General features: G+C 48.8%; 1 protein-coding gene across 1 annotated transcript in view; it reads right to left on the reverse strand.

The window, feature by feature from the left end:
* Positions 1 to 272: 272 nt before the first annotated feature.
* The window catches only part of LOC149357285 (frequenin-1-like), a 410,602-nt gene continuing 386,606 nt past the window's right edge, over positions 273 to 24,268 (reverse strand). Inside the window, exons 5-8 of the mRNA XM_089584489.1 lie at positions 17,048 to 17,126; positions 14,978 to 15,153; positions 12,940 to 13,280; positions 273 to 11,111 (exon numbers count right to left, since the gene is read on the reverse strand). Coding sequence (XP_089440615.1) covers positions 13,137 to 13,280; positions 14,978 to 15,153; positions 17,048 to 17,126 — 399 coding nt within the window. The 3' untranslated portion in view covers positions 273 to 11,111; positions 12,940 to 13,136. The remainder of the gene's footprint in view (positions 11,112 to 12,939; positions 13,281 to 14,977; positions 15,154 to 17,047; positions 17,127 to 24,268) is intronic.

Genomic DNA, 24,268 nt, shown 5'->3' on the forward strand with positions numbered 1-24,268 from the left:
GATGCTAGTGCGTATTTACTCCCCTATAGCAAGCGTCATACTGCGCACTCCCGATTAATTTCCGCCTTGGAAGCGTTGATTTCCGCCTGAAAAATCGTGGCGTGCATCGGTCGCGCGCAGCTGGTTGATGTCAGTAGTCAGGCAAGAAGAGAATGACAGCTTATGGATTGCATTGGCTCCCGACTGTGAACACCTGACAGGTGTTTAAAACGCGGCAGAGCACGCGTTGCCATATTCCTTGTTAAAGAAAACACGGGGCTACTAGTGATGACGGAATGCATTTATTGCAGCATAGTCAACGTAGAAGCACCAAAGTATGATCCTGTAACAGCTGAGTGCATGCGCTCACTCCAGAATCGCGATTACAAAAAGAAGACAGAGAGCAAAGTCGTAACAGGCAGCGACGGCAGCGGCTACACACACTGCTGGAAGCCGACGGTGAAATAACAGCCCGGCTCTGCGCTGCTAGTACAGCGCGGGAGTGAAGGGCAAACAGTACTACGCGTCCGCTACTAATGCGGCCTACCGTGCAGTCTACACATTACATACAATAGTACACACACAATCCTAGATGCGGCAGTAGCTACCCATTACGAATAACTCGCACATGGGTGACATATTTTAGACCCGTCGGCGGCAGAAAACGCCAGATAATACCGAGTCTCATGCAAAGAGACATTCGCGAAAAGCGAAGGCATTTGGATGCTGTACATTACAAAGAAGGCTGAAATGATTATGACCGCCAAAAGCTGTCTTCTACGACGCGCAGCAAAAGGTGACACCCATCGTGAGCGTTAAGTCTCTTCTCTCTCTCTGCAATTTTTTTTTTACCGCATTAATGTTTTTGAAAAGGAACACCGGCTTCACGGCTCGTGGTTAGCCCGGCTGGTGGTCATTATTGGCCAGCCATCCAATAACCAACTATTTGCAAATCTTTGTGAATGCCCAAGGCATAGCAATTGCGTTGCTTTCGTTTGGGGTCTTTCAAAGTACAATGCTGTCATCGTTATCAACAAAAGAAAAAAAAACATCTTATTAGCATACAGTGAATTAGAAAGTCGCTCTTGTGGGGAGAATTTCAGAGGAAAATATTTCCCTCGTTTCTCCATCCAAGCGAAGGGCTATTTGGAAGAATGCGCTATACAAAACGTTCCGGCAGATAACAGGTCTCTGGAACAAGCGAACAGCAGCATATTTTTTTAACGACAAATAGTACCATACCTATTCTCACGAATGAGAAGTACACTTTTGTTCTCCGTCGCGGTGCAACTTCCATGTTTCTTACGCTTAAGATTCAGGACCGGAGGGCTAGCGCCTTGAATTCAGAATGCCAGACGGCGCGATCAGGTTTCAGGGCTAATAAACCTGCGTGTCGCACGAGTATGGAAGCCCACTGGGTTCCCACAGAATTTATGCGCCCCGGCGTTGTAGTTATACATATCGCCTCTCCTTGCTGTTTCATTTTCTGCAGTCATCTACGGGAAGGAATCAGCGGGATTTTAAATTTGGGTTGCTAACACTTGCTCTCCTTTGTGATAACGTCTCACTCTTATCAAGCGTAGCAACCCTGTGCTGCGTTGCTTACGTCTTACTTCCTCAGACCAGTGCGTATGATCTAATTCAGAGCTTTGAAACATATGTTAGCGCATGAAATTGAGCAATCACTTATACGAGATACAATTTCACAAAGTGAAAGGAAAGGGTGCATGCCGTCCGTGGCAGCCGAGCCCGTGACATCTGTGTGCGACGTGCAGTGGTGTACCATGTCAGATGAGGTGGCGGCTCTCTCGCCTTCTATTTTGAGAGCAATGGCTTACACGCATCCCGCTCTCAGAGTTGGTTGCCCAGTGTCATCGTACGTTCTGACACTAGACTGCCTCGCTGACGATGAAAAATCCCATTTCATGCGAGTGTTGGTGGCAGTAAGCTACGGTCCGGCCGGCGGACTTTTATTTTGCGTGATCGATTTATCTGAGGCCTACACGGTCGCCCAGTACGTTCTTCCTCCGAAAATCTGAACAAAAAGCAGTGAGGGTAGCATTCACTGGCCTACGATTTCCTTGGCCTTATCTACGCCTTGTTGCTCCCGTATGCATCCTAAGGAGGCTCTCATCTCCTGGACCACTCTTCAGGCAATCCAGATTATATGGAGCCAAAAGCAATGCAAACACTATCTCGCAGCCGCGGGAGACAACTGCAAGCGAACTTCACGAAGTTCTTTTCAAGTGATGATGTGCTTTTTTTTGCGTACGTCTCCTCGTGACTGCGGAAAGAGTGCTGAAATGTATTAAATATCAAGTGTTTTAATATTGCTAACGCAACGCAGCCGTTAACGCAAAGCATCCTTGTCAGAGGCTGGTCTTCCGTTCGAAATGTTTTTATTCAGAGATGGCTGTCTGAGCACTTTTGTGATCCTTTCATGCCTCATTCCCCTCGTTTTGCGTTATGTAGTTCCTTCTGTAGCAACTAATGAAGGCGGCCCGAGCAATGACATCATTCCCGAGTGTAAAATTGTACCATCTTCATCTATCTTCTGTTTTTACTTTCAACGTAGCGTAAGTTCTCTCTTAACACGCCGCTTTTGTATATCCTTACAAATTAAAACACTGCTTTGCGCGCAACAGCCTCCGCTTCTTTGGAGGCTCCTCAATTATCTGCTCTTAATTCTTGTGAATTGCAGGACCGTACTGACAAGCGTATTTATGAAGCAAGCCGAGAGGTGCGGTGTGAAATGTATTAGACCTCGCACGGGGATTTTCCACAGGCCGATAAATACATTAGCGTTATTTCCTTTTGTTAGCGCGAGGTAGCGCGAGCCCCTAATAAGAAAGACGCCCTATTTGAGACACGAATACTCCTAGGAGGTAATTTTTGCCAGGAAAAGCTTAGAGATTCACATAGGCTTCGTTATACAATTCTGGTGCTGGCGTCAACAGGTATTTTGAAGGCAAATATGGATTTCTTGCGACAGTGTGTGTGTGTATATGTTTTTTGTGTGTCTCGGTCGTCGGACGCGCAGAAAAACCGGAGCAGTATATACAGAGTTCGAAAAGTGTCCGAAAACGCCCGTGCTGCCTTGCTTACGGGCCTTGATAGTTTGACCGCATGCCGGAAAAACGAAACCAAAATTGAACAACAACGCTGAATCGTACAACCAACACGTGACTTTCACAGACGTGTAATTGAGCAAGAACGGCGCTGTTTATAGATGATACTCTATTGCTTTTCCCTGGTTGCCACAAGTTGTACATGTCGACGGGTTTCGGGGAGATCGCACGTGGGAGGACAAAAGTAAAATGACGAGCCGCGGCAGCTGTGCGAAATGCAGGCGTAGCGTTAAAGGAGAACCCGACGAAAAGAATCACATAGTTGTAAGGATCCACACGAATCCACTGATAGTCTGCGTGTCTCCTTGGAGAGAAAAAAAAACAATTTACACCCGCTTATAGAAAGAGAGAGTATCAAGATAAGGCGTTCCTCATTGCGGTCACGTCAGTGCAACAATGGACTCGAAACTGCCGGCACTTGGGGGGCGCAATGTGGCCTACCCGCCCTCGGGGAGCGCCTCGAGCGCAGGCATGGATTGTTCGTTGAAGTCGACGTGGCGCTAAATCTCTACTGCTCGTAGCCAACTTGGCACTCTCCGGAGCGAGCGACGTGTCGTGGTTGCACTGCAACGGCTGTGCACGTCTTTCTCACGAAAATGCGACCGCGTTGAGGAATTCTCCGAGCCCGGGGTGGCACAAGTTGGCTTTTGTGGAGCCACAGCGGTAGCCGCCGGCCAGTCATGGTCGGTACTCTCCCGTGAATGGCCATGCGCGTTCAGATTCGCTGACGACAATTTGCGGTTTCTGCCACGTTTCTTTGAGAGTGTGCTGCAAGAATGATATTAACGGGGAGAAGGCTCCGTGGAGAAGATTCCGCCAAGAGGACTGCGTGCCTTAGGGAAGTCACGAAGCGCTGCGACGGGCCTTCTGCCTCCGATGTGCCAGCCTGCGCTGTTCCAGTGAAACGCGGGAAGCCGCCACTGCTGCGAAACCCCTCCGCAGCGCAGGACCGTATGTTATTGCCTTGGAGTCCGTAGTGCTGGGATAATCGCTTTGACTGACAGCGCGAGAACTAAAGATGGCGCTGGGCTACGTTCGCTGATTCTACTCTTTGCTCCGGCGCCTTCATCTCCGGCAAAGAATCTGGGGGCGGCCATCACCTCCGCTCAGTGGGCTCCCGCGCTCTCACTGCCCAAGCTTCCTGTCTTGGAATGCTTAAACTTTTCTCCCTTTCATCCGCACTTCCTGTAGTGTATACTGAACAAAGAGAGAAATGAATTCTCGCTGAAGCCTTTACGTCTGATGAAGACAGTTATACCTTAGGCTTACGAAAATGTCAACTGTGTTTCCAAGTCTGCAATTGGAGCAGTTGAATAGACGGACTGGCACACGAAACAGGCACAACAGAAGGCTGAGCCAGCTGTAGGATTGCTTGGAAGAGGCATATGCACATGGATAAAAAATTTAATAAGAAGAACAGCGGCATTGTGACTCCTCTTTCTTGCTGAGACAGGTGTGTAGCTCTATAAACTTGCTAATCGGCCATGTATCTGATATAGTGTGCTCTGTCAGCCGGAGAAATCGTTGCACCAGCTGTTTTTTGCTTTCTCCGGTTGCGGCCTTGGTGGCGTCAGGCGTTTCGGTGATTCTTCTAATCTTATTTACTAGACTTATCCGTCAGCTGTCAAGAATGAGACCAGGTAACAGTTGCCAAGAATGTGACCTTGTGTCCGACATTTTTCAGCTTCTTTATCCGTACGTCGAAGCGGAGTCTCGCATGTTGGTAGCACCGGCAAGAGATGCACCGATAAAACGGGGCGATGCATTAAGTCATGAACATCGCCGCCAGTTAAAGGAATGAGCGCAGACCGCCTGGCCTTGCACTGTCGACAATGTGGATGCCAACCACAGCGACAGGCGTCATCATCCTAGCAAATAGCAGGTATGAAACATTCGAGGCGCTTGCAATGCGTGGCTACGGCTTCAATATCTACGTCACCTCTTCATCTTTAATGCTTACCTACAAAGGATTGCGCAGTCGCAGACGCGTGGTCGAATAGCAAGCTTAGAATGCTCTACCTCTGCTTTACTGGTATGAAGAGCCGCACTACTGTTTTTTTTTTTCGGAGATGTGTTTGTCGAGCATCCCGTATGAATTTATTGCTCCGTAGAAACTTTCCAGCAGTTAAGTTCGATCCTATGCAGTGGTTTTTTCTGAGCGCCTATCCGGCTCATAATACCAGAGCTGTCCAGCAACTCAATTACAACGCGCACTTTACTGGCCAGCACTGTCCATTTATTTTTTTTTTCTTGTGGTTAGAACACTAACACGTCTCATTCGGCCGAATGACTATAAGCGTGCTATTCAAAGAGGCCCCCGAGAAGAAAATGAATAGCTCGTAATCCTGGTTCGCCTCTCCCACGCCAGCCTCAAAGGTGAACATGCCACAACAGCCCAAGAAAGGAATTTAGCTAAAGATCTCCATAGCATGGAAAAGAGTTGCGTGGCCAGAGGCACCGGCGCTGACAGTTGCGAATATGCAGTTGCGAATACACTTACGAATAGGTTGCGAATATGCGCGGTGCGGTCACGGGCCGCCTCCACGTTTTTGACAAGGAAACGGTGGATTGTCGCCACCGCCCGGCATCATCGTATACGGCGACTGACGTTCACGAATCGTACGATTACTACTGGCCCCGAATTCCTTGCGATTTCAGACTACTAGCGAAAATGACGCGACCAACGCATAGCACACTTAGACGGCTGGCTGCCCTCCGAGCCGTGCTGGCGCTCTACCTCATGAGAAGGCCATTCAGGCACGGAGCTCCGTCTCTCACTGCAAGCTTACTTTAGCACGATGGAAATTATGCCAAACCTCTGATGCCATGCTCTAAAGCGCCTTTCGGCTGCTTTGCTGTAACCCTCGTTTTAGGGGGTATGCGCTTTGTGCACTCCAAGATTCCCAGAGGGGCCGACTCGTTAAAATGCGACCCGAGTGATTGAAATGTCGTTAAGGGGCTCGTGGGCAAGCTTTCTATGGCTGCGCCGCCGCGTTAAATCACAGCAGTACGTCATTTTCAGTGCAAAGAGAGAGAGAGACGGAGAGGGCCTTGTTGGCAATTACGCAATCAGATAGGGCATCAGTATATACACACGTAGTTCGCGCACGTAAAGCGGTACTTCTGGAGAAGGAAAAGACAGTGAAGGTCACGCAGTGAAACAGTTGAGCCACAGGCGAGGGATGGCGCACCGCTCGAAGGGTCTGTAAAAGCCGCGCTGACAAGTATCCTGTTGAAGTATAGGATACGTAGCTTGGAAAAGAGTGGCTACGCTGTACACGTCAGTAATTTGTACGCTCTTAGGGCAGCCTAAGTAGCGTGGCCTTGGATGGCCCGCATCTACCACAATGCCTATTAGCGCTACGGGCTTGGATTGGAAGGCAGCTCGAAGTAGACGAGAGAGCTGGCTGTTACGACGGGAAAGAAAAAGAAATGGCGCTTTCCCTGTGTCTTCTGCAGTTCTCCCAAGAGTTTCCAGCGCTGCTTCCATTGCGTTTTAGTTCTCTCTCAGTGTACAACACTGAGGAAGAGAATAAATCTGCCACGACGTCCCTCTCTCACAGCACTTCTGCGGTCATGCCGCAAACAGTGCCTGGCCCTGCAGGGTCACCGCAATCTTAGCGCCCACTATGCACACGAGTGGAACGGTGTCTGATAGAGTGAACTGCAAAACTTAAGACTTTAGAAATAAATTTTTTTCGCAAATAAGGGAGGTGCTCGCTGAAGAAATATCTCTGAGCCTAAGGTCTCGACTCCGATTGTATGACTTTACGTTCTGCCATACAGTCGGTTGTCATACATCATATGTGCCATACATCACATGTCATATATGTCTACATCACAACCAATGATGTCATAAACCACTCTCACGGGCCTCTTGATCGAGTCCAATCCCAACTGAAAATTCGAGCCTAAGTGACATGCAGCGCTTCTGCGCGTTCATACTCAATCCGCATCTGCGAGTTCGCCTGCTACAGCCAGGTTGCGCTGCACGCCACCACGGTTGCAAAAACTGCCCAAAGCAAGTGAGTTATAAGGAAGCTCAAGTGGAGAAATGGCACCAGATAAAAATTTCGAGGGTGTGACATAGCTGACACAGTTCTTATTGCGGAAACCACATGTACCGGCCCGTGCACGTGGGTGCTGCGATTGAACTGGCACGCTTGCTGTGCGCAGAGTATGAATATGATTTTGCGAATGAAGCTACACCAATTTGAACGACAGCTGCTTATACAATTTTATACTCTTTTTTTAAAGTACCCTTCTTTAGGTTGCATTCTAAGTCCATCTTTAAAGGTTTTTTTTTTTTCAGCACGAGTAGCACCCGTTGACCCCGATCAAAAAGTCGATCGCGCTTCAGGAGCTCTCTCTCCCCCGAACAGGATCGGATTCGATAGCGAAGTCGACAGTTTAGAAACTCCGGATCTGTATTGAGCTTCGTCCTAATGAACTCGATCGGGGCCAGAAATGTCCCTGGGACATTGGTACTGGGCGCACAAGAAGTAATTACGCGATGTGGAAATCAGTCCTTGCTTCAGTAAATAAGCACAGCTGGTTGCTTTAGGAAGCAAGATCCGTTGCTAAACGTGCGAATTGGTGGCTTGTCAACCGCTGGCTCTGCAGTGGGCTCGCATGGGTGCATCATGTCAGTGACGTGCACCAATCAACGCAGCCTATATCTGAACAAGCCAGTTGACTTCCACGCCAGTATAAACAATAAAAAGTGCTGTAATTAAGCTTCCTTAACCGCTCAGCACAACACAGCGAGATGAAGCGCCGCGGTCGATGCCAGAGTGGGGCGCACCTTCTGAATCAATTCTCGCAGTTCCTGTAGTTGATTCGACTGGTTTAGACGAACGCCGAGGGCGGAGTGCATAAGCGAGATTATAGTGCAATTATTCTCGACTAAGAGCGCTATTCGAGAACATCGTGCCTGCTGCGAGTGGCTCAACAAATAGTGGTTGGCCTGACCTCTTTTCCCCATGAGTCTGTGGTCGCAGGCTTGCACAGGGACGAATTTCTTCGACTACCAAGGGGTTGCAATGCTGCCTTCAGGCGATGTTTAGGGCAGTTGTCCTATTGTTCACAGTTTATTAGGAGTGACCCCAAGCTACGCGTCTTACGGAAGTGGATTTTACGGCATCGTGAAGAAAAATTCGGCGAATATCATACAACCGATTGGTTGAAACGCTCGCAAGGCAGAAAGAAATCAATATTCGCTTGATTTCAGAACGCGGGAGCTAACTATCTGAAGAGAGAATGACAAGCCTACACACCGGCCAGTTGAGTTTCACAAAAAATAGCTGTAAATTTATAGCTGGCCATGTACACACAGCACGTCTGAATACGCAGCAAGACAGCGTGGCGGACGTACGTGGGGCCTGAAACGTTTGTCACATGGGGCCATGGTTTCCTCTGCAAAGAAGCGTGTCACGTGCGACAGGTGGGCTAAAAATACCTTCAGCAGCTGTTCGGAGAGCCCAGAAGGTGCTCAACATCAGCTGTTGTGCCGCGGAGCGCTGTAAACATCTACAGTATAGGAGTTTTCTGGCTTGCTAAAGCAGTTCAGCAGCACGGACTGTTTTGTCTTTAATATTTATAGCTTCATTGCGCCCGCCATAATCCGGCACTATAACAGTCAAAGAACTAGCGCCTTCTGATGTAGGTTTCTGATCCGCCAACGTGCAACCTTCCTAGTTTAGACAGTGGTAGGGGGCGCTGTTACCTGAGATACCCTAGCGTTTGGATATCACAAAAAGGTAGCAGAAGACAATGTCAGATGTCAATATTGTATATTGAAAACGCTCTTGCGAGTTTCGAGCGGTTTCAAGAAACCTATAGCTAACCACAATCAAGAGTGCACATAAGGCACTGTCGATTAGCACTTAAGGCATATTTCGGAAATCCCAAGAGCATTTAGCGACGCGAAATAAGTGTCCCAAATAAGGCAAGTGTGACTCTAAGAAAAACGCACAGTTAGCATAACCTATGGCACCACTAACGAAGCGCACTCAATGCAAGGATATCTTCCAGACTCTATTATATTCGATAAAAGCAAAACGCGCAGATGGTGCCAAAGGCTGTTTGTTCAGGATGTCTGGTATTGCGCCTGTTCCTTTCACTCCCCGTCGATTATTACTCGCTCAAGTGGGCGTTGTACTGGATTAATGAGAATTTATTAGGTGCTCTGTTATTCGTTCATCACCGCCAATAAACGCCCATGTGGATGTCCATGAATGGCTGTCTTGTCAACGCAGGTTCATCACAGAGTAGACAAACACTTCAAGCTCGAAAATACTCGCATTTATAATGAAAAGCAATAATTATCGACAAAATTCGCATTATTAACGACCTCATGTGTCGTTCCTTCATTTGACACATTACTCAACGCATGCTACATTCCTTGCGAACGCCTCCAACGACTCGCTGAGAGCCAAACTCGCAAATCAAGAGCGCACGCGTCTTCTCCGCGTTTATAATCTGCTGCCGCCAGTATATTGCTCTTAACTAACAAGACTTCATGCGCGGTGGGGCACCCGCAGTGCAGCCTTAGCTTCTCCTTCCACTCACTGAACGGCGAGTTCCGTATCGGATTATTCTTGGTCATTATGGTCAGCTCGCCACTCGGTCTCGACTTTCGAACAACTTTCTTTTTTCTTTGTGAACATGACGAGAGAGTTTAGGGGTTAGCCATCTTTTTTCGAGAAAAAGCCACACTGCTAAAGCATACGCTTCGTAATGGTGATTGTGCTTCTAAAAAAATCAGTGACGCACGAATCAGCAATGGGATGGCAAACCTGACTAAACCTGCGCAGCAGCTGGAAAACATCCCGCTACAGCGATGGCTGGTTGTTTCAACAGCCGTCTACGCTACCGATCCTCGGCAAAGACATGCACGCTAAGCAGATAAAGTTCAGCGCCGCAAGGACGATAGCGCCGGATGGCCTCCCTATCAGCGTCTATAGCAAAGGTCAGCGCTTACACAGGGAAAGCAAACACCTCGAAGCTTCCGTTCATGCACACCAGAATTCTGGTCACGGAGAGAGCAACGCGTTTACCGCAGGGCTGTGGCAGTCTGTCGTCGTCCTCCTTTTTACTGTTCATTATGAAGGCATCGACACGCACTGGTCCGCTGCCGTAAACCGCTCTAGCATTTTACGATTCGCCTAGATGCCAATACAGGCAACGTTGTTTGAGCGTTTTCACGGCACTGTCCACAAAGTGCAAGTACATAGGCGTCAGTACAGAGTACAGAGAGTAGGTGCTCATGTTTGTGATCGTGTTCCTTTTCTGTGAGGCCTAGATCAGGCAGGCAGCCCTGAAGCAAGCGCGAAAGATTAAAAGGATGATGCTAGCAACGCAGTTAGCGGGTCGCGGTGTTGGCTGCGTAACAATTCGCGAAATTCCCCGCTGGCGCTTAGCCCAGGAAGAACAAAATAGGCGGCACTGTATTGGCCAGAAAATGCCGGCAGATAGGCCAAAGACAGCCAATCCCTTCTGCAGCAGGACGCGAGCGATGCACAGAGGGCAAGTCTGAACAACGACATTCAGTCTGGCTCATTGTGTACTTATCGACGGGTCGTGCTGCCGGGTTCTCAGAACTGCTCAGAAACTGGGACTAATGTGCGTTCAGGCGTACGCACTTCCAATGATTTGGGACAATATGTAAGCCTATAGCTGCAACAGGCAGTCGATGCATGCCAGCCAGGCCTGGATATCGCCGCCAGCATGTGAGCATTCTTGCGCATTTTCATCAGAACAACAGTCCCGCCAGAAAGCCCGCCCGGCTACGGGTACCGTGCCAGAGGTGCCCCGAAGTTTGGGCATCCGTTTGCAGCCGCAGAGTGGCTGTGTCTTCGCCGAGATGCCTCGTCTTGGGCGCTGCGCACTAGCACCACCTTGGGGTTGAGCTTCCGCGCCGGCGCCCACGTGTCTGGAGACCAGGAGACACGAGGCCGCCGCGCCGATGGCAGACCGGCCGACGCGTGGCGAGCATCAGGGATCCTGCAGAGCACCAGAGGTGGCGCGCTCAGCCATATCGAGGAGCCATAGAAATACCAGTAGTCAGTAATGTCTGCTTATACGGTAATAACTTCGGCACTCAACGGGCCGCAGGGCCAGCTCAAGAATGGAACGCGGACTAAATGGAAATCTTCAGCATGCTCAGCTTCTTAATGATGTATGACATTGTCGTAGCCACAGGCTGACCCTCGTGCTGTAGTCAACGCCAATACGTTCATGGCTACGAGGTCATCTGTGCAATACTTTTACCATGTCGAAACTACTATGCAGAAAATATATGGGACGCAGGAGTAGCCGTGCACGGCAGCGCATTAAGAGTAGAATACAAAGAAAGCGTACAATAGCCAGCGCAGAGTCGCGTTTTCGTGAAATTAGGGCTTTGGCAAAAAATAGAAAGACACAAGCTCGCGAAACATTAGGTGTGTGCCTTAGAGACAGAAAATAAGTGTGGGTCACAGCACCTCCGTAGTTATTCAAAACAGTTCCCTCAATTTCTTGCTGCCCAGACATCGCGGATGAACTTCCGATGCTCCTTGACGAGAGCGTTGTTTACTGGGTTGACGGAAAAACATGCATACTTGGCAGTGGGGCTAGTCCTGGGATGCCCTTCTCGCCAGAGCCTTCTTCCCAACCCAGTGCTGAGCTCTCTGATGCGTCAAGCGTGTTGAAGTCTTGCCAGGTCACCTTCTTGCATCCATTATTTATATGACAGCCACTGAGTGTGATAAGCAAGTCTCAAAGGGAACCCATACGTGTCATGTGTGCTCTGCACTTAGCGTACGAGGGCTGTTTCTGGAGAAGGAATGCACTTGACGCTTCGCTAGGCGGCATTCGTAGACAATATTAAGAGTTTCTTGCGTGCCTCTCAGCCCAAAGCTATATTTTAAAGGGAAGCTAGTGAACAAGAAAAGCTATCACTCTCCAAGTCTTCCGGCTAGCCTCAACATGCCGTTGGCTAAGGTTTTAGTGTAGTCTCGAACACAGTTTAAGCAGGACACCGCCCGAAACGAATGCCTGCACGTTTTTTCCACGCTAAAATCAAAGATATTCCGGCCACTGTTCCATCGTTCATAAAGGACATCAATATTTACCAGAAAACGTCTTAAGCGTAGAACAACTGCAGATTGGGCCAGTTGGTGTAGATTCATAATGATGGTTCAACAGCGCAAACACACACAAACCAAAAAGGAGACAAGACACACACACAGCGCTGCGTGCGTGTGTCTTGTCTCCTTCTTGGTCTGTGTGTGTTTGCGCTGTTGAACCATCATTATGAATCCTAAGCGTCCCTATTTTCCACGGTTTTTTTTGGTGACGTTTAATTTCTACAAGTAAATAAAATTCCGCGCGAAGTGCATCTGAGTCCACTGTGCAGTGTCAGGAAAACGGCAAACATTCTTCCGCGGAATTCTGCAACATAAATGTATTTTCGGCAGCATCAGGAAGGAAGAAGAGGAAAAAAGATTATTGAATAGTTGGAGTTACGCTAGACCGTACATTATCAGGGAATTTGTTCCGTTCTTTTTATCCCTGGTGCAACCGCATTGCCTCTTTTGTCCGTCGAACCAAAATCAACTGGTCTGCAAAATTTGCCGCCACAGAGAGCCACGCAGGTACGAAGGCAGGGAGAAATTTTCTCCTCCTGTTTTTCGCGATTAGCCAACTTGATTTTGGGAAATCTGAAAAAAAGTGCGAAGAGAAAGGTACGTGAATGCAAAGTTTGCATTTTGGGGGCTGTCTCTGCTGAGATCCATGCCTCAGCGGTGAGTCGCCGTTTCTGTCCTTAGGAAAGTGACCACAGTGCCCTTACCGCTCGAAGCTGGCGGCCGAGGCTGCCGCGCGACGTGCGCCTGCCGACGAGGGTCGGTGGTGGTGCACCGCGGCGGTGACCACGTGTGGCTGGGGCCACACTCGGCGCTGCCGGCGCCGGTCGCAGCCGCGATGCAGCTGCGCAGCCGCCGAGCGGGTTCCGCCGCCGAGTGGCGGGCGGTGCGCCCCCGTGGCGGGTCATTCGGAGGAGGCGGTGGAGAAGCTGCGCAGGCTCTTGGGCTGGTCCGGCATCGAGACAGCGTTGAGCAAGGCGCGCCGGATCCAGGGGTCCGTCTTGAAACCCTCGCAGAACTCCTCGCGGCTGATGCGGGCGTCAGCGTCCTGCGTTTCCGGGAACAATGAGGGGAGTTTTACAACGGCACACGTTAACGTGGAAACAGGACAGAAAAGGCACATAGCTGGGGAGGTGGCCCGAGCTTGGAAGGTCCTGTAGCCGAGGATGGCATTTTTGACGTCGACTTCAAGTGCCGAGAAACTGCAGCGCCCTCGTTAGCACTTGATTAACACATATATCCGACAGCCACAGCGGTGGCCTAGTCGTTGAGCATCCGCCTCGCATGTGGGAATTGTGGGGTTCGATCCTTAGGGCCGCCGGGTACCCACCGGTGATACAGTTGGTACGAACTTCCCCTGGCCTGGTGCTCGGCTTAAGCAGGGTGAACTGGGTTTTTGACCCCACCTTGAGCAACGAAATGCATCGTGTCAAGGTGCTCTTTGGCCGCAAATGCCTTTGCACCACAAAAATTCACTGTCATCTCAATCTTTAATCTGAAGTCCTGTGTACACGACTAAAGACTTCGAAAAAAATATGCCGAAGATGTAAAGAAACTTTCCTTACAATCCACGGTTTCAAATTAAATTTCAACGTTCTTGAAAAGAATTTAATCAATGTAACCGCACCATTTAATTACTCTCTCCTCTTCGATCATGCAGGCTGCAGCATGCTTGTCAAATTAGGAAAAAAGAGTTCACTTAGAAAAGGAGCTAAGCAAGCTATGCTAACACCATTTATTTTTCATCGCACACTTCAATCGGAATGGACAAAACTCAAAGAACGGCAAAACTTAATTACAGCCGCAAAGTTTTCAAACGAGACACGACTGGTATTTTGCAATCTTACCGCTGCTTAATCATCAGTCAGCTCATTTACTGCGTCTGACAGCTCTGCGGGGGGATAAAATAAATTAACTCTGCAACACCTACTCAGAAGAAGGCAAATTTGATGCTTGCGTGTTCGGAAGAGAAGGCACGCAGTTACATGGCGAAATATGTGAGGCCTTCCACTTTAGCACGAAAGGTGATGACTGTATAAGCACTCCTTGGATTACCTTATCCAACAAACAACTCGACCAGCTTGGCGCGTCGGTAAGAACCAGAGTTTTGTTTTACTTTCTAAATCGACCACATACCTCGTGAGCTATAAATGTGTTCCTGGTCTAAGTAAAACCTCAGTTGCTGTTTAGCGTGCGTCCTGTCCTTTTCTTTTCTTGCCCATCTGTGCAGCGCTAGTTTCCATAGCTGAGTAGTTCGTGGCTCGCTTGTGGAGACAGCGGCGTCGCCATTAACACATGACGGCACCATCTCGTGGTCGCATGGCTAGACGTCGACCATCGCGTGATCGGTCACGAGGCACCGCGTGGCCGCCACATCAGGCAACATCATGTGACCGTAAGGTGACTGTCGCTTTACGGGTCACCTGACTGGTGTCGTCACCGACAGCGAGGCATCGTCGGAGCGAACTCCGCAGTCTCTTCATTATCACAAATCCCTAAAGCACAAACAGCCGCGCTGCTCAGTCGCATTAATTGGAATGCATAACCGTACCGGCATTTTATTTTTCTTTGAGGATGAACCATCAACAAGGCCAGCTTTCTGCTTCGATCGAAACGTTGTCTCGCATGTGTACTACATGGTTGTAATCTAGCAGTTCAGCCCGGAGCGTGTTCTGTCGGTGCTAGAGCCGTATTAGTGTCTACGGCCTAGTCAGGATTCAGATTTATCCGAGCGTGCACACTCACGGTGTCTAGCTTTGCGAAGAGCTGGTCGACCCTCTTTCGCGGGTTGTCCGCGCCGGCGGCCTCCGAGTCAGCGGGCCCCGCCTTGCCGTGGAGCACGTAGATGGCGGTCACTATGTCCAGCATCTCGGACCGCGTCACGAACCCGTCGTTATCCAGGTCGTACAAGTTGAAGGCCCCTGCAAAATCACATGTTGCGATTACCAGTTCCGCCGACGCTGAGTTGGAACGAATTCGCGTCGCTCGAGCCGCCAGAGACATTGGGCTAGACGTTAGAAATCGTTTTTTTTCATCTGTATGTTTGTGACGGAGTGCCACTGGCTCCCAAGGGCTTATCCAAAGGACTTATATGACGCGTATGGTGGCGGAAACAGCACACAGTGGGCATCCAGGCTTGCAGCGGCGCATGAACGATGGGTGGCGCCTCTGGCGGCGAGGAAGAGAGATCGGCTTCGTCCAGGGAAAGGGCTGTTGGAACTGAACGCGGAGGAATAGAACGTTGTCAGAGCCGCCGGTGGCAGGTCTTTATTCTGCCACCGTCGTCGTATTCGTGTTGGACGCACCTTACGACAGCACGACGTAAATATAAGATGCAAGTTTTCTGGTGTGCTATAGTATATTTAAGTATGTGGCGCTCCCAGTGCTACAGCAGAAAATGGGAGACTTATGGAGTTTCTCAGCAACACCTTCTAATTAAGTGAATGAAGCTATTAAGTGTGGCACATAGCTTACAGGAACCGAGAGACTTACTGTTCTATTAATGAGATGTGGATTGTAAGCTTTTCAAGCACAGCCTGCCTTTAGTGCGCCATTTTATATTATTATGTCATCACGGAGAATATTTAGCACCAACATGAATTGACTTTATCTGCTGAGGAGGCACCAAAATATCTGTGCTTGAAGGCACCTCCGGAAAGCAGTCTTCCTGAACAACAGTGTCTTCTTTCTGAAGTTTCGGCAGTGTAATGCGACTGCGAGTAGACTGAAAAGTTTTATTATTTCAGGCGATTGCTCATTGCCTTAACTTTGTGCCTGTTTGTTTGCACAATATTTGAGAAGCTGACTTTAGAGGACAATTTTCCATAGGTTTCAGCCCATAAACGGACTGTATAGAGCACTTGCATTTATTAGCATCTGATTGGTTTGGTTTGGTTTGGTTATTGGGGTTCAACATTCCAAAGCAACTCAGTCTATGAAGGACGCCGTAGTGAAAGGCTCCGGAAATTTAGACCACCTGGGGTTCTTTAACGTGCACTGACGTGCCGTTCATTTTGCTGAGGCGCAGTAAAAATGAGTCGTTCAAATGCTACCGAAAGGTCTTCCGTTCACTATACAGAAAACTCCCCGCTTGTGTTATGCATTCAGCACTTTCGATAAAATCTAGCTATTTCATCCCATCTTGAACGCTACCATCACCGCTCGAAAAGCAACTCGCTCGGCCACTGCCAACAAAAAAGATATTACGCCGCTCTACAAAATGCGTATGCTGCCTTGCTGCAGCTGCTAGTGCGACCAAGGCAAGTGCGCTAGCCATTGCGCACCTGTATACAGCTCAGCCCATTGAAAATATTCTAGACATATTAAGCTAGTGCTCACACGGCCTCCCAAAGCTTCCTAAGGGCGAGCACAGCACTGCGAGGGTTCGGAATCTGCGCCCAGCTTCGAAATATTGGTGTCTACACTGCACTTTCGTGGGCAAACACTTCCGCACGTCTGCCAAAATGACGCCTTCTGACGCGGAGGCTGTAGGTGAGGGCTTGCCAAAATGTTCGTTGGACTAAAAGTTGCAGTGTAATGAACCCTGTTCACTTGAGACTCTTTTGCATTGGGTAGAATGGCGTTTTGGCGGGAAATTTGTCGGACGTTCGTTGAACTGAAAACTTCGTTCAGTTGACATTCGGTAAAGTGATATCTGACTGTAATGTGTCACCCTACCTTCATCAAAACCGAGAAGGTGCCCTCTTTATTAGGAGGAAATTCTTTTACACAAGACGTTACTAGCGTCTTTGAGCAGAATGTTCCTGCTCTCCTCAGCTATTTATAGAGTGGTGGGGAGGAAACAGAGGCACTCACAGTTTAACTTTTCGTCGATGTTGCCTTTCGTTGTGATAGAAATCGCTCGGATGAATTCCTTGAAGGTGATAACGCCATTCTGTGGAGGAAAAAAGAAAGAATTGCATTGCAACGAAAACTCAGCCGGATGACAACGAAAAGAATCTCTATTTATTTTGGTTTCTCCTTCCACGATCTCAACAGCAGCAAAACAAAGCGAAAACACCGACGCGAAGATTTCCCAAAAGGCTCGGGGACCTCATAGATGTCCGTACTTCCCACTTTTCATCGATAGGCTGCGTGCCTGTTCTTTTCAAGTAAGCGTGCGCCGAACAAGCTTGCCATAGAAATATAGAAAACAAAAAGAAAATCGTCACGAAGTTGTTTGAAAATACGCTCGCCAAAGGAACATTTGAACACACGTGCGTTGTTACCCCGAAAGGCATTACCGCGTTTGCCCGCGCGGTGGAACGTCTGCGCCGTCATTACTCCTCCTGTCAAAGGTTCACAGTTTGCCGGCCGTGAAGCACTTGTACATTTAACTTTGAAGCACTTTGTACATTGCTGCAGCCGCTGGCCATCCGGTCGAAAAATGTGAGAAAAGAGGGAATCGCTTGACATTCCATTCACTTGTGGAGAGCTTCTGTAATGTGGGACGTTAAGCCCCGAAAAGTCTTCTTGGGGAATATTGAACCAGTGGAAACGGTTATCGCAAACAAAGCCGGCTCACTGACGGTCTGGCTACCTCATGCCGTCCCAAATTATTATCTTGTTGAAGAGAACTTTGTAAATTTCAGATTTTTTAAAGAATCACGCCTAGTTCGCAAACAAAAAATTCCCCATATTTGATGATTAATTATGCAAAGTCTGCCAAGTGCTTCTATCTGTATTTCGTGGTTCTGCACGATTTTCGTGTTGTCAGTTACTCCTTTCCATAAGAAGTCATTATGTAAACAATTTAGCTGATTGCAGGCCCTTAAAATCTGATGCGTGCAAAACAAACGAAAGAGTACGCATGCCTTCCGCCGCCACATTAACGCTTGCGAGAAACGTCGAACCGCCAATCTTTAATTAAATACAGTTCTCTGCATTTCTTTTACATGTGAGGGTTAAAGTTGGTAGCACGGCTGGTTGCAAGGGGTTCAGAATATTGACTACCGCCATTTGTCGCCCATAATGCCCTGCAGTAAACGCCGCCAACACAAAAGAAATGGCGTAGACATTAGTGTACTCCCTGACTGAAGCGGCTGCTGAGCTGCCACCAATTTTTGTTTGGTTTATGGGTGTTCAACGTCCCAAAGCGTCTCAGGCTATGAGGGACGCCGTAGTAAAGTGCTACGAACATTTAGACCGCTTGGGGTTCTTTAACGCGCACTGACATCGGGCAGTGCACGGGCCTCTAGAATTTCGCCTACATCGAAATTCGACCGCGGCGGCCTGGCTCGAAACCGCGTCTTTCGGGTCAGCAGCCGAGCGCCATAGACACTGAGCCACCATGGCGGCTACCATCAGTTTTGGATTCAGTTTGCCGCCATAGATTATATAACTTTCAGATATGCTGAGGGCCGCTTTACAAAGCAACCAAGAAGAAACACTGCAGGGGTCTGACCACACAAAACGCATCTTTGCAGCTGCAAGGCGAAAAGGCAGCGCAAAGGATCAACAAAAGTCCGGTATTCAGACAGATCGGCCTAAATTTCTCTTTTATTGCTTGGAACAATGGGTGTGTGACCTAAAAGACTACTCAGTCTGTACTTGATAAGGTGGACATATTCTGAACCAGCGTGAGCTTCATCCTGAGCTCCACATTTGCTCGTAAAAGCGCCAGAAGAGACACACAAGAGACAGTTCAGTGCGTCCACATTGCTTCCCTTTGCACTACGCATCAACAAACGCTGTTCCTAAAAAAGGGGCGTCGCGGAACGCGATAGGTCTCGATGACGGCATACCCTGCAGCTAGTACAGAGTCAACATAATCATTCAATCAGAGAATATGGTGTCATACTCGAGTTCCTGTCTGCTGGCAAGAAGCGACTGCTATTAGGAGGGATACAGGTTACTTTCTATGAAGAACGCCGGAAAGTGTTTCAGACGATCAACGCGTCGCGACATAAATTAAGACAGTGGTCAGCGGTGTTAAGTTCTTTCAACAAGAAGCAGTCCAGAAAAGCATCCCTCTAACACGATGCCCTGCTTCAACCGATTTTCAAAGAGTGCTTATGTGTGTTTGTGCCAAATTGAATGCATGTCCGCTGAACAGCTCCTGAAAGCTTCTTATCGAGTGAGATCGAGAGGGAAATTGCGGTGCCGGCATGGGCGGCCGTGGCCGAGGCTTAATGGTGACGTGGACCAAACAGGGTTTTACTCATGGCGACAGGTGGTTGTTTTTTATTCTGCTTCCTAATCTGTTGTCTTTAAGCGATAAAATAATTACATTATTAATAATCTCCTATTGAATAACACCACAAATTAAGAACTAGAAATATTCCCCTATGTTCCTTGGTTTCCGTGCCTGTTGGCTTCCTTCGCACGCCCGCACGCCCGTACGCACGCCCGCCCGCACGCACGCACGCCCGCCCGCCCGCACGCACGCCCGCCCGCCCGCCCGCACGCACGCACGCACGCCCGCACGCACGCCCGCCCGCACGCACACACACACACACACGCACACACACACGCACACACACGCGCACGCACACGCACACGCGCACGCACGCACGCATATGGGGAGGAGGCGGCCCGCCGCTCTTCCTGCCACCGCGGCGCTGCGGTCCGGGGTCGTGCTATCAGAGCAATCGTCGTCTGCTGGCACGCAAAGTTGCGCTTTCGCAGGGTTGCTTGTAGAATGTTTGTTTTGGGATGCTCTTCTACAGCGAGGCATTATTTTTATTATCATTCTTCATCATCATCATAAACCTGACTACACCCACTGCAAGGCAAAGGCCTCTTCCACGTCTCTCCAATTAATCCTGTCCTTTGCCAGTTGGGGCCACCGCATCCCCGCCAACTTCTTACTCTCATCCGCCCACCTAACTTTCTGCCGCCCCCTCCTACGCTTGCCTTCTCTTCGAATCCACTCCTTTACTCTCAAGGACCATCGGTTATCTTATCATTAAACCCGGTTTTATCGCATGGATAACAATTTGAGTATGATGGTTTGATTTTTATTCTCACACTGTACACGTCCGGCATTCGCTCTTGCAGTCACACAGCAAAGACATGCGCCTGCTACCTTCACCATGCTAACGTCTGCGACAAGTGTACTGATAAACTGGCGTGCAACAGCGCAAATTTTACCTTGTTGGGGAATAATTTGAAAATGCAGTTCCTCGTCATGCGTCGTGTCAGACCACCGAAGCCCCGTGAACACTTGTTCCAGCGACGTTCTTTTTTAAGTGTGTTAAGCACCCCAGTCTTCTGAATTAGGTTGCTGCTGCTCATGGCAAGGTACCATAGTTTAAATACAAAAGCTTCTAATGAAGGATCTTGCCGTCTATGAGGGACAAATGCAGTCGCTAAAATAACTGACATCACGGAAATACAGATAGATACTTTTAAAAATGCGACATTGAGGCTGATACATTGTAAGGAACCACTTTAATTTATTTCGAAATTTTACTGCGGGCCTTTTGAGAGATAGTCATACGTCGTTTTTTTTTTCTCCAGGGAGTGTTAGGCTGCTTCAGCTTTGCTCTCGGGCAACCTAACACCACTCTAGACGGTCTCAGTGGACGAACTTTTTTCTTCTTTCTTTTTCCATCTTACTTTTGCAAAAAAAAAATATACATATGCATGTGTGTTACCAAAGAAAAATTAACCAACTGGCCTGGAAATTGATCTCAGGGCTGCAGGCAGCTGAACGAAAACTGAGGCTCGCTACTCTCGAAGATACACACAGCCTCTCCTTTCCGTTTCAAGAAAACAAATTTCCCGAGGATCAGGCTCCCGTTCTAAAAATGACATCAGTTAATATAGTTAGACCGCGCGAGATGTGAGGAAGCCAGAGGAAAGCACCTTGTTCCGTAATAGCCTTGAGATATGTGCTTTCCAAATATTTTCATTCTTCAACTGTTGCTAATATGACTTAAAAAAATACCCGCTGCGCCCTGCTCAGCTCCGTCCATCTTCTTCGGCTATCGCCGCTTTTTATAGGTAAACAAATGATGGCTAGGCAGAATCGATCGGAAATCTCGTCAGAACGGCTTGCTTCTTCATTGAGGATGCACCCTTTAATCTACACAGCGTCACCGTCTACGACGTCGCTAGGTATATAAGATAAGTGATTTCTTGAAGTCGCATATATTGAGTGTTTTCTCGAGCAGTGTGTCACGCAAGGAACGTCCTTTTTCAACTTTTTGAGGAGTAGAGGGTCAGACAGGGAGCTAATACCGGCTATTTGTATCTCCTTAGGTGATGGTGCAGCTGCGTATGATGCAGGTCTTCATATGTGTTGAATTTCAGCTCATCGTAGGGAACAAAGTGAAACCAGGCCGCTTAAACACTCGGAAGTTCAATAAGAATAATAACACTTCTTGACAGGGAGCGGCTACATGAGCGGTAGTGGTTAATCGTGCCGTACGTGGCTCCTTTGAAACTTCTCCTTGATGGATATCAAAAGCGAAGGAGACTGACTAGCGGTTACTGAAAATCATGAATGGATTGACTTCTCGCGAAAACAAAAAATGTACGCACAGCCAAACATTCTGCCACCATATCCAACGAGACGCACATTGTCACCCGCACCGCGCGACGGCCAAGACGGCACAAGGGCTTTAACAAGGGGTCGACTGCAGCGCTCTCGCACTTCCTAGAAGCAAGTCGCGATCGGCTCCGGCGGGAGCGATTAGAAGCTGAAGTCTCTCTATAAACACTGCCCCCGGCGACTTCCTCATTCGCCCCTTCTTTGTCTATTCTTAGCGTATTCGCTCTTAATCTGTTTCCGCATCCCGTTCAGCAAGGTTCTGGTTCTACTTTCTTAGCCGCTCTGGTCCGGCTTGCCGCCTCGCTATATCGAATCCATCGGATGACTCACATTGGCGCTCTTCTCTTGCGTTGCTGTGCAGTTCGCCGTGCACGTCGTTCGGAATATCGCATCTGTAGAAGGACCGGTTTAATCCATGAGTTACCGTTTGTTACACCGCACGTTCCTCCGGTGACTACATCCTTCGCTTCTTCTTTCTGGCATCTGCATGTGCACGTAACTGCGTTTGTGCGTTTTCATCTTCTCTTCTGCTACAGGCACGACGCCCTTCCCTCATTGGCTGCTGTTGGCACGACGCTCCTCCTACCTCACCCGAGGTTCCTGCGATTGGCTGAAGCTGACGCGACGCTTCGCCGAACTTAGCCGGCTTACTCCTAGGCTTCAACCGAAGACAGGACGGCTTTTTCGTTAGCGAGGCAACTAGCACTAACGCACTAAAAGAATCAAGCCCTCTGTCCAGGGCATTTTTCCTAAAGTATTAGTTTACTGGGTTAGGCGTAGTGTCATGTTCTTCAGCTTCGGTGATTGCTTTGGCGTGGGCAGCCAAACCGCTGAAAAATCGATACATCCGTTCCGGCGTAGTAGACAGCCACTTCCGTCATGCTGAGGGGTTGGGGAGGTAGGTAAAGGGGGGACGAGAATACTGCGGACAGTTTCATTTGACACGATAGTCACCACAAGCGGGAATTTGAGGGATCCTTGTGCTTTTGGGGATCAGTGCGGCCTCAGTAAGCTCAAGTGGCGCGTCGGCTGGGGGGCCGGAGCAAGGCGGTGTGCCTTTCAACGGGCTATGTCCAGTTTATGTTTTCCGATATAGGTGAGGGAGAACTAAAGAATGGTGTATAGATTGTGGGAGTGGATGGCAAACTCATTGATGTAGAGTAGTTTTTGGTCCTTTAATTTGTGGTGCCAGCTCGGCGATGTATATATACTCGTTGAAAAATCTATCTAACCAGCTTGTTGATAATATGGTTAGTTGTGCATAATATTACTAATCAACACGAGTGCCCCAGCGTGAACCTGAACGACAGCGCAATTAGCAAAGTATCTATTTTCATTCCGGATGGTAAGGTCGGGTTTGTAAGGCGAGCAAGAGGCCAATGGAGCAAGTGTAGGTATCAGTCACATTGGCGGTCACCTGAAGAGTTGCCTATTGATCTTCAGTACAGCCATAATGTCTCCCTAAGCGAGGTATCATCGGAGAAAAGAGAATATTTAAGTTCGGGGATGGGCTCAACTAGAAAATAAACGCCAATCGTACCGGTGTTCACTAGAGTGGACAAGAGTACACAACCTTGGAGGGCGTCTTTGGCGGCCGGTAAAGGGTTGGCTTATGGCTGGGAGTATGAAAAGTGGCAGTGCGGAGTTGTATGGCGCTTTTAACATGGCTGTACAGGTGGGAAGCGTAGTCTGATGCAGGTAGTCCAGGTCGGATTTGTGTGGCATGTTGTCAAAAGCCCTGCAGATATCAAGGTCAAGTTTAGCTCTGAGTTGGGTGCTGTAGAATCGGTATTTGTCGTCGTTGCTACGAAGGATCCTGCCTTGTGTAGATATACGCCTTCTGGAGCCCACGTTGTTATAAAAAAAGATGTTATTCTCAAGGTGCAACTCTAGGTGACAAGTGGCCATTCTCTCTAGGAGCATCACCGCATATGACGCTAGAGAAACGGGACGGGGTTTAGCACCTTAAAGTGGTTTGCCTGGCTTTTGAATAAAAAAAAACTTCTGAGTGTTTCTATTCAGGGGTTAGACTGCCTGTTCTGATGTGATTGCATATGGGAAAAGGGAGGGGTTACGAAAAGTTCAAGGGAGAGGGTATGGAGCAGTTGGTGACACCAACTCTTCCTGAGGTGATGTTGCGTTTGGTAGAAAACAGTGCCTAGTGAAACTTCTGTAAAGTAATCGCCGATTCGGCGCAGAGGCTGGGATTGTCTTGTCGAGTATAGAGTGCGTCAGTATTTGGGGCGAAGAAAGTGTCTTGGACGGTGTTAGGTGAGTTAGGTTGGATGAGGGATTGAATGATGTTCCACCCGCGTTTAGTTTTGCGCTATCCGTTAAAAGATTCGTGGAAACGGCATACCAGGTGATCTGCATGTGTTTGTGCTTCAGTGGTCAAGAGTTATGTGAGCTTCTTGATGGTTTTGTTGCGCTTGATTTTAGGCCAGCGACAGATGAGACTGCCGCGAGCATCTCACAGATGAACCAGGTGCTCGTCCACGAATGCAACAGCGGGACTTGGCGGAGCAAGTGCTCTTCTTCAT

The sequence above is a fragment of the Amblyomma mixtum genome, chromosome 3 (genome assembly GCF_055824585.1).
Source record: "Amblyomma mixtum isolate Tamu chromosome 3, ASM5582458v1, whole genome shotgun sequence".
Taxonomy (NCBI): domain Eukaryota; kingdom Metazoa; phylum Arthropoda; class Arachnida; order Ixodida; family Ixodidae; genus Amblyomma; species Amblyomma mixtum.